At 37.8% G+C, this 11,371-nt stretch overlaps 1 protein-coding gene across 1 annotated transcript; it reads right to left on the bottom strand.

Annotated features, from left to right (window-relative positions):
* Window positions 1–7,872: 7,872 nt before the first annotated feature.
* On the bottom strand, window positions 7,873–10,336 carry LOC110709728 (chaperone protein DnaJ). The gene is made up of 5 exons (XM_021887956.1): window positions 9,962–10,336; window positions 9,535–9,612; window positions 9,313–9,388; window positions 8,355–8,425; window positions 7,873–8,263 (listed from the first exon to the last, which is right to left on the bottom strand). Exons 1-5 carry the CDS (start codon window positions 10,064–10,066, stop codon window positions 8,192–8,194), a joined length of 402 nt encoding a protein of 133 aa, XP_021743648.1. The 5' UTR covers window positions 10,067–10,336; the 3' UTR covers window positions 7,873–8,191.
* Window positions 10,337–11,371: the final 1,035 nt, after the last annotated feature.

The raw sequence follows: 11,371 nt of genomic DNA on the forward strand, positions 1-11,371 counted from the left end.
GTGACACGTGGACATGCCACGTCACACCTGTGAGGGGCAGATGTTTAGGGTAAAAATTACCCTAGACACGTGGCCTAGTAAAAACTTGCCACGTGTCAACATATCAACAGTTAGTAAACAGGCTAATCAGCCTGTGACACGTGTCCACCCCTTATTGGGCAAACAGAGGCCCAATCCCTCTGTGACACGTGTCTTTGTACCTTAATTGAGGTACAGTTCCCCCTACTATAAATAGTAAGGGCAGACCTCATTTATGGGATCGACAAAAAAATTCCAACATCCAACAAAACACAAAACCCATTGCAAACGCTCTCCAATCGAGAAGCGTTTATTGTTCTTATTTCCTTTTCAGAAAGATTCTAACTTAATCTTCGGAGGCGGAACTCCCACCCCCCAGCCGGAGTCTCCGTTATTTGTGCAGGTACAAGCAAAGGAAGGAGCATACTAGGAAATTGTAACTCTCCCGTAGGACACATAAAAAACCCCCAAACAGTACTCATATTTTCTTCCATCACAGAAACAAGCTATATAATCTTAGAAATCCAATCCAAGAAGAAATAAAAGCATAAAAACTTTATATGAGCACCCCAAATGATAAATGTCTCATTGCTGGTATAGTGTCTGTGATTCCTCCGAATTCCTCCAGGCTGGATTTCATCAACATGAATTGAAGCACAGGACAGTACCCCACCTAAATACATACAAAAGAAACACCCACCATGAACATGGTTTCAATTTCAAAGTATAGTTACAAACCACTTCATAATGTCAAAAAAAAATCTTGTAAAAACACCATTTTGCGAACTTTTAAAAGCTTTATCGTAAAATTGTAAAATAAATTTGTTGAAGACAACCTAGTACCACTAATTCACTAAATTAACCTCTAATTACCCTCTGACTCTCACTTAATCATTTAATCAATCAAACAAAGCCTTAATACCATAAGTAGGGTCGGCCACATGAACCAAAAAAAAACCACCCCCACTAGGGGTGAAAGTTCGGTATTCGGTTTGGATTTTGAACCAAACCGAATCCAAACCGAATTAATTCGGTTTTGAAATTTTCAAACCGAATCCAAACCGAACTAGATTTGAAACCGATCCAATCCAAACCGAAATTTAAAAACCTAATTCGGTTCCAAACCGAAAATCGAACTTTGAAGGGGATTTTTCCAGATTGTTGAAGAAAAATATTTTTTTTAAAAAACAGTCAAATTTACAATGAATAGATCTAAAAAAATAATAATAATAAAAAGAAGTAATACACTAACACAACTATAATAATTTTATAAATTGTATTGATTACAAGACTAACATCTACAACTATAGATTATATAAAGGATAATTAAAAAAAATCAAGGATAACCCAGAAAATTTATGGTGGTGGTGATTGATGAGCGACGATGAACACAAGCGGCGACGAACACGAATAGCGATGGAATAAGGTGACAAATCGTGACTGAAGGAGTGATGGAGGTGGTGACCGGACTGAGGAAGGTGGTATCGTGGTGATGACAAACACCGGAACACAAGCTGCTTTTAGAAATCGTGACTAGATCGAGGGAGCACAAACACGAACTGTCGAACTGATGAAGGTGGTTGTGAGATACGTACTGAGGAAGGTAGTTGTCGGAGTTAGTGAGGAGGTGGCCGAATGAGTGAGGTGTTGAGAGAGGAATGGAGGATAAGGGTTTTGGTGAGGAATAGTGGAAGGCCGCAGAAATGAGAACTGACTAATTGAGAAGAGTGAAAGAAGGGAAGTAAAAAATTAGGGTTTTGCTTTATATATGTAGGGGATATCCGGATATATGGGCTGAGAATCTTTGGGCTTTAAAACTTCGGTTTGGATTTCGGTTTTCGGTTTTTGAAAGCCCCAAACCGAATCCAAACCGAAATATTTCGGTTTCAATTTTTTGAAACCGATCCAAACCGAAAACCGAAAAAAAACCAAACCGAATTTCTAATTCGGTTTGGTTTGGTTCGGTTTTCGGTTTTTGTCCATATCACTTTCACCCCTAACCCCCACCACCAGCCAGCCACCCCCCTCCCTTTTCCCCTCCCCTGGCAGCAGCCCCCTCCCCCAACGAGCCACTGCCTAGAACCTCCCACCCCCGACGACTTACCTCCATTGACCAGTGTATAAAATCAAGGACAAAATAATTGAAAGTGAAGAAAGGTTTAAGCTACCTCGTCTGTGTTGACTTTCTAGATAGTATATAGCTCAGCCCATTTCACGAGACAAGAAACATGCAAAAAGAAGGGAGCCCCATGTCAGAAAAGACCGCAACACTTAATCGAAGTATACATGAGAAAGCGGACTTCATAAATAGAATCACTCAACAAAACAAAGATAATAATGGTTTGCCATGGGTTTGTATTAAGTAGGTCGATCAAGATATTCAACTTAGAAGAAAACATGGTTAAACTTTAAATTATAGATAAATAAGAATCACTTCAGATAAGCATGAATAGTCTATCTGAGCTAACAACACAAATATTAAAGCTAAAAAAGTGAACTTCCAGTTGTAACCTTCCATCAGACCGAGATCCTCCCATCCACTGCAATATCTTTATCAATACCAAAGGTGGATGTGTAAGATATTAAGGTTCCCAATAAAACAACCTTTTCCTACAGGTACAAAAATACCAGCTTGTCAAAGTGAATTCCATGGCCTTCTGAAAAGACATGTAACTGATGATAGGGTGTAACTAAGACAAGTAACCTCAACTTTGAAAGGCTTAGGCTCAAAATACATAAGCTCAGACATCGCTTGGGTACCTCCTAGTCTGAAGGTCCTCCGACTTTTTTTTTTTTTTTTTTGTTAGATTAGAGTTTCAGTAGCTCTTGAAATCCCTTATATGTGCTTGTCCCAACATTCAATGTTGTAAAACCAATAAACAAACGAATTCAAAAAAAAAAAAAAAATACTTCTTTAAGACTTCAAATCAGACCAGAAAACCAAATTCAAAGTCCTAAAGCTACATCTTATTGATTCTTCCAAATAATATTCAAACCAAAAAATGCAACTAAATGCCTTGAATTTCTTAAGTGGTCTCTCTATCTTTTAATAACTAATTATGTTAATTGCCATGATTTTCTCAAGTGTTCTTTGTTAAGTGTTCTCTCTCTCTCTCTCTCTCCCTCCCTCTCCCCCTCTCTCTCCCCCCTAATCTAATATAATTGTCTTGCCTTGATTTTTTTAAGTGATCATTCTTAAGTGGTCTTCTGATTTTTAAGTGTTCTTTCTTAAGTTGTCTCTTGATTTTTAAGTGATCTTTCTTAACTGGTCTCTTGATTTTCTTACGTAATCTTTCTTAACTGGTTTCCCTCTCACTCTATCCCTATCCTAAGATAATTGCCTTGATTTTCTTTCTTAAGCTAATTATCTTGATTTGTTAAGTGATCTTTCTTAAGTGATCTCTTGATTTTCTTAAGTGATTTTTCTTTTTCTTAAGTTATCTTTCTTATTAAGTGATCTTAATTTCTTTTCTGGAGTGATTTTTCTTCTTGAGTGATTTTTCTTTCTTCTTAAGTTATCTTTCTTCTTAAGTGGTATCTCTCTCTCTCTCTCTCTCTCTCTCTCTCTCTCTCTCTCTCTCTCTCTCTCTCTCTCTCTCTCTCTCTAGCATTTAGTAACTCATTTTCCTAAGCTAATTTCTCTTATTTTATTAAGTGATCTTTCTTAAGTGGTCTTTCTCTTTTTGCTAAGTTATCTTTCTTAAGTGATCTCTTTCAAATAATTCTTAAGTGGTCTCTCTCTCTCAAATGATTTTTCTTAAGAAATTAGCTTAAGTGATCGATCTATCATTTTAGTAAGATTTTCCTTAAGTTAATTGTGCTTTCCCGAGCTAATTGCTCTGATTTCTTAAGTGCTCTCTCTCTCTCTCTCTCTCTCTCTCTCTCTCTCTCTCTAGCATTTCAGTTTGTCTCTTCCTAAGCTAATTGTGATTTTCTAAGTTAATTGTCTTGATTTTCTTAAGTGATCTTTCTTTAATGCTCTCTCTCTCTCTCTCTCTCTCTCTCTCTCTCTCTCTCTCTCTCTCTCTCTCTCTCTCTCTCTCTCTCTCATTTAGTAAGCCTTTAACTAAGATAAGATAATTAAGTACTCTCTCTCTCTCTCTCTCTCTCTCTCTCTCAAGTGATCTTTCTTATGTGGTTTCACTCTTTCTCCCTCTTTTGCATTGCGTTATTATAAGCTTATTGTGTTTTCGTTAGCTAATTTCCTTAACTCTCTAAAGTGGTCTCATCTCTCTTTCTCTCTCCCCTAAACTAATTGCCCTGATTTTCTGAAGTGATATTTCTTAAGTGCTCTCCCCCCCCCCTCAAAGTTAATAGGCATAATTTTCTTAAGTGCTATCTCTCTTTCTCCTAAGCTATGTGCTCTATGTCTCCCTCTCTCTCCTAAGCTAATTACCCTGAGTTTCTTAAGTAAATAAATTAATCTCTCTTAAGCGGTCTCTCTCTGTACCATTTTAGTTAGCCTTTTCCCAAGATAATCACCTCTAAATTTTTTAAAGATTGAGGGATGGTTTCTAGATGGTATGGCAAAGAAACACAATTACCACAATACTTTAGGCTTTCAAGTCTCAAACTTGTGGCAACAAAATTTAGAGGTGATTACCTTGGGAAAAGGCTAACTAACTAGTATCATCCCAAAAAAAAAACCTAAAAAAACCAAGCAATTAGATCTAAAATTTTACCACACAAAAAAAAAGGAACAAAGGTCGAAGAAGACCATATTGGTGGTGGTGGTGGTGGAGTAAAGGGTAAGATTGAAATGGGTAGGGGTGGTTGTAGAAGGAGAAAGATGGGAATAATTCTGATTTTTGGGTACAAATAGTGAGAGGGAGGATTAAGGTTTTCTGGAAAATTAGGGTTATCCGAAAGTTGGATAGTTTTAATTTGGGGAAGATGTATTTGTAAATTTTAGTATTCCGTAGTTGGTATTTATAACATGGGTGTTGTTGTGTATTTTTAAGGGTATTAATAAGGAATAAATATAAAAACAATTCTTATAATATTAATATGTGTTCAGCGGTCTAGTGATGGGGAGGCTAAAATTTTAAACAAAGGTCCATGCGTTCGAAACCTAAGGGAATTAACATTCCCTTAATTTTATTTTATTTTTTTGAAAGAAGTCCCAAAAACAAGACACTTAAATTAATATCAGAATGAATCAGATTACATATAGAAGAGCGAAAGTGGTTATGCTATACTTTCCTACCAAGCACCCAATATTGCCACCCTATGTTACATGGACTCGGGAACGGATGTCGGACACGGACACATGTCCAAGTGTTCGATCCGGCAAGTTCCAAAATTTTAGGACACGGGTACGGGTATGGGGACAAGTCAATACGTCACTTAAAGTTATATAAATAAATTATATATTACAAAAACTTTAAATATTTCATTATGTCCACCCCTATTAACTTTAATTTTAATTCTTTCCTCGGTAAATTCTCCATTAAGTGGCAGTCTTCTCTCCATCAATGGTGGTCTTCGAACAAGAGGTGTTTTTCTTTCATGTTTCTCATCTTTTTTTCCTCTCCACTCTAAATGGAAGTGTCCGAGTGCACAGTGAAGTGTCGGACACATGTCCCGTGTCCGTGTCCGTGTCCGTGTCGTGTCGTGTCGTGTTGACACGGACACTTCACGATTTTAGCCATGTCCGATTAACATAGTTGCCACCCCTTCTAACCCAAGACCAAGACAAAGAAGAAAAACTACCAGCCACTATAGAAATGTCTTCAAGAATCAAGTGAAACAGGCTGCTGCCTTTTTCACTTCGATTGAGTGCATTAATCACCACCTCACAGTCACTCTCCACCACCACAGTTCTCACCCCAAGCTCCACCGCAAGCTTCATACCTTCCATAATGGCCTTAGCCTCAGCAAATTTAGGTTCACACTGTCCTGGTAGAACCAAAGAGGCAGACCACACAGCCTTCCCCTCACCATCCCTAGTGTCACAGCATAATTTTTCGCGCTGTGCAACACTAGGAAATGCTCCTAGTCAGCCTTACTCTAAAGCCCACGAGGTTAAATTACCCTAGTAAGTTTTACGCGGAAGCAATACTAAAACAATATAAACTAAATACACAAGATTAAACCGAAAGCAACAATATATTTTATTGATTATCAGACAAAGTACAAGTGTTTGCGGAATGGCTTTATTCTGACTTGATACCTTGGACAACCCCTTTATAGGCAAATGGGAGGACAACCCCTTCCCATGGGCGAACAAACACGAGCGTGCATATATGCCAAGTGGCATCCATGCAATGCCTACAATTGGCTAAACTAATAAACAGATAAACATAACCCACGTAAGCATAACCGTCCTTATCCAAAGCATAGCCAAGCAGCGCCTCTCCAAGCATCGCACCTGTTCGCACCAAGAAGCCTATCATTCGCACTTGTTAACCGTCATCCATGCCACTATAGGCATCTTACCAACCGACGCCTCCCTTGGTGACCAACGCTGACCCATCAAGGATAACTACCTTGGCGTGTGCCCGGCACACGCATCAACGAAGAGCCACCAAGTAGTCTGACCACAATCATTGCCTGTGCATGCTCAACTAACGCACCACTTCGCCAAGCATTGCGTTGCTCAAGCAATGCATTGCTTCGCAACCAATGTGACGTTTCGCAAGCATCACGTTGCTTATCCAAGCAACGCATCGCTTCGCTAATCGACGTGATGCTTCGTAAGCATCACGTCGCTTGGCAAGCGTCGTGTCCCTTCGCTTGCTGCACGTTCCCTTACCCAAGCATCGCAACGCTTCCCCAAGCGTCGCGTCGCTTCACAATCCACGCACCACAGCCAAGCCCCAAGCGACACCTCGCACAAGCGCGCACCATAGCGCAATGTCCAACGGACAATAGCCAACCATATGACTTAGTACAGGCACCATAGCAAGTACTATTAAGATAGTGTCGTTTCACACACAAGTCGTAGCTTTGAGCTAAGCACCAAGGCACCTATGCGTGCTACGGCAGCATAGCCTACGCACACATTGCCCCCCACCTAAGTTACGCATCCAAACCCTCTAAGTATCAAGCCTACAACCGTGCCAAGGTCTAGCATGCCCCATACGATGCTAGCACCATGGCCCATGGCCCAAACCAAGGAGGTGTCTATGGCCGCACCCTGCCATAGGAGGCACTCACCCCCTATAGAGCTTTATTTTGATCTAGGCTTGAAATACTAGTGAATACTGGTATGACAGTAACACAATAATGGCACCTTTGGCCCATCCATTACAACCAAAGATAAATATTATATCATATATATGATGCTACAAACTTACAAACGACACAATTAACTACACCATAGAGTTAATGATACTATTTACAAGTATTTACAAGCGCACTCGCTCATTATGCCAATGCACGATTATTAAGGGTCTTACACCTAGCCACCACACCAACCCCAAGACCCACTGCATCCAAAAGCCCCGCATCCACATTTATTTAATTTGATCACCAGTAGGAGTCCAACAGACCTGACTCCTAGTAGTGCTTCTCGGTTTCGCCTCCAGCTTCACCGAATCAAGCTCCCTCATAAGTCATAACCTTCTGCACATACTTCCAAACATCCCCCAGTTCGTCTCACTCCTCTTTGAACAATCCCCTCATTCTAGCACCCCAAATAGCCCAGCAAAGAACCATAACCCATCTTCGGTTCTCATCATCTAAGCCTTTGAAGACAAGCTGACCCCAGTCCAAGAAGCACAACATTCGCTTTATTTTTTAAATAATACATGTATCTCTTAAAGTAAAGAAAATAAAGTTCAAATGATTTTTAATTTCAATAGAAAAAGAGCAAATTTATTTGATGCGACTATCTCAGAAGTTTACAAGTAATAAAGAAAGGGACGCTAATTCAATCCCATGATAAACTATCCCATGCAGGAATAAACAGTTTTATAAACAAATGTGCCTCATACAGCAGCCCATACAAAGGACAAGCGCAAGATGTTAGACGGAAAATGGCTAAGCTATACATGTATTTTCCGGTGCTGTGACAAAAAACCAGACTTCTAACTCTTGAGGCTTCGCCCATCTTGGGCTCTTGGCATAAGGTTTGCATTTCATCAGCTACATCTGAACTGGAATCACATACCTTGATCTCTAGTTCTCTAAGATTTATTATGTTTGCTTTAATTTGTGGGGTTTAGGAGATCTACCATATAGAATGCTTCATGCCAAGGCCATTGCACGTTAATATAAGCCCTTTATAGCGATTCAGATAGTCCTACAGCACAAGTATATATTCATAAGAAACCTCCATCAATAGAAAGTGAGCAATGAATACAAAAATGGAGCAAAGAACAGAGAATTCTTACCATTACATTGTAGTCATAGGTCATCATCCCTTTCATGTCATATTCTTGCCGCTTCATGGGATCACTCAAGACTGGCAATAAACAACAAAGAGGAATTCATCATAAAATCAGTACTACTACTGACAGGAATAGATGAAAGCCAACAGGCTTTCTTTTATGTTCTTCAACTTAACCTTCCCCATTTTCAAGGTAAAACCAGAAATTTAAGTTATTCAACGCCAAATTAGGAAGTACTAGATGATTTCACCAACAGCTCCACCAATTAGACAAAAGCTTTTGATACAGGAGCTCAAATAGCTACCAGAAAATTGTGCACCAGATACCCTTATGCAGTTATACTCACCGAACATTGTCCATTAATCAAAAGCAGAAATTTATGAACAAAAAATTCACGGGAACAGATCTCTAATAAGCTTAATGCATCCAAATAAGTTCTTGCAAAAGGCACCAATAGGCATAGCATCAAAAATTCTATAAATAGAAAAAAGAATAGCACAGTGATCTCATCTCAACCCCTAATCAGGCTTGGGCATCAATACATAGACATGCTAGCTTCCCTTAGATGAAGAGGCCATTCCTAATACCAGAACTTTTGGACCATACTATTGCCTTATGGCTCAGTAGGCTCATCTAACAGTGGAAGCAAAGAGACTCCCAAACACTTCCAAAATCACCAACAAGATCATGCAACGAATGCAAAATTTCAGGGAACGCTTGTCGCATCACCAATAATAAACATGCAGATAAAGTTGTAACATTTACACTCTTCCAGTCTTCCCCATGTTCATGGTTCAAATAACCACAGCATCAACATTGTATTCCAACATAAACAAAGCGATTGTCTAATACAGAAGCTAAGTTGCACCATGTTTATGATCACCCACAAAGACACAATCCAGCCTAAAAAGACATTAAAAAGCATGATACTTCAACAGCCAAATGATCAAGTAACACAAACCTTGGTAAGCCTCATTTATCTCTTGAAACTTCGATGTACTACCATCTTGCCCTTTTTGCTTATCTGGGTGCCATTTCTTCAGTACAATTAACAATAAAATTATTTAATTTCAATGCCAATAAAATCAAATGAAAAACTCAATAGTTAAGTACAAAATTTGAAACCCACAAATTGATTGAATCAAATAATTCAAACCAAATTCAACAGTAAAATAACACCAACCAATGCTAGTCGTATGTAATTAGACCGAATTGCTTCCTCTGTAGCATCATAATCCACTTCCAATATTCTATAATAGTCCTACACAAAATCAATTCCATACAAAACCATGAAAATCAGCATAAATACCAGCTCAAACAAGAAAACCCCATCATCAAACAGATGAATCACCAATAATCTAGGATAAACAGCAACAATTATTGAAGTTAAGCAACATAATTCCAGTAAAATCATGTATAAGGTGGAGAAGGGAATCAACTATTACCATTTAAGCCACTAAACCACAAATGACTATGATATAGACCGGAATTAAAGCCCAAAAATTTAACCAACTAAACTACTTGACATCCAAATATGATAAATTATAAATTGAGAGGAAATGGGGATTAGAGAAAAGAATAAAGGGTAGCTGAAAATGTAAGCAACATACCTTGGGTTTAGAAAGAAGAGAGAGAAAGTCAAAATTGAAGGGAGATTCTTGTTGTTGCTCATCATTGTTGTTGTGTTCATCGAACCAATTCTCTTCCCACATCATTTTGCCTCAAAATTTGCAAGATAAGCTTCTAATTGTTTTTTTTTCCTTATATATATAATCCTGAAAACCAGAACCTGCAAAATTATGTTGTGTGAATTGGGGTTTTTGAGATAGAAAAAGGGTTAGTCTAGGGTTTATTAGATATTGAAGGTGAAGCAGATAATTTTGGTTTGCATTTCTGGGGAATGCAGAGTATACGTGTACTGTAAATGGATGTCCTCGAAAACAAAAAGGTTATTGAGAGTTCCAGACTTTTAGATATGCTCCATGGTCTATGACCATCCCTCAAAGGGTCAAAAGATTCAAAACTAAGTTCAATAGACGTAAATGTCAATTACTCACTTCGTTTTTAATTTTAATTAATAATATTCCTATAATCTTAGTTATAAGTGATCTTGTTAATTAATATAGATAGATACTTTATTATATTAGTGAAGTAATATATGTTATGAATTACGGAGTACCAAACATGAAAACTTAGATGTTACTGCAACAAAAGAATGTAAAGAAGTATAAATTTTTTTCTAAAAACTAAAACAACCTTCTAATTAAATAATTGGACTTTCTTATGCTTAAAGTTTGATTTTTTTTTTATTTGTTAATTTTACTACCTTTGTATCATTATTATGTGCAACAAATGAACTTGTACGGATTTATAGGCAAGATTTGTTTGAGTGTTTAATGGAGAGAGAATTAATGATACAAGATGAGGAGAGAAACAAAGAGAAATGACAAGTCAAAAGAAACGAAAACTAAAGGCATGTTTAACCCCCAAAGGGTAGGGTTTGTCTTCCTCTTCCATTAGAGATGCTCGTGAGCTTTAATTTCTTTATTGAAACTGTTCTGTTCTCCATTTAAGGTCTTTGAATACAATTGATGGAGGATAGAAAATGGAAGAAGAAGAAGAACCAATGAAAGAGAGAATGACATTTAACATATGAATTTGCAATAATATTAGCCCTAGTTACTACTCAAAATGACAAGCATACCCTTTGAAATACATCTTTTATTTATCAATAATAATAGAAACTTATAATTACCCAACCTTTAGATTTATTTGCATATCCCTAACAAAAACGATTCTCAGTAATTTTTGAAAAACCTAATTCTACATACTCTAAAGTACTCTCTTTTGTAGCCTTGTAGTCCCTAAAACTTGGAGGGGGGGTTGAGAAATCAAGGGTTACATTAGTCATTTCAACGGTGAAAACGAGGGTAAATTTGTTATTTTGATCCTTTTTTTCCTCCATTTTTCTTTTCACCCATGAACAAGGCAGCTCAAACTACCTTAAAAATTCCACCTTA

Source organism: Chenopodium quinoa, unplaced genomic scaffold, assembly GCF_001683475.1.
Source record: "Chenopodium quinoa cultivar QQ74 unplaced genomic scaffold, ASM168347v1, whole genome shotgun sequence".
NCBI lineage: Eukaryota > Viridiplantae > Streptophyta > Magnoliopsida > Caryophyllales > Amaranthaceae > Chenopodium > Chenopodium quinoa.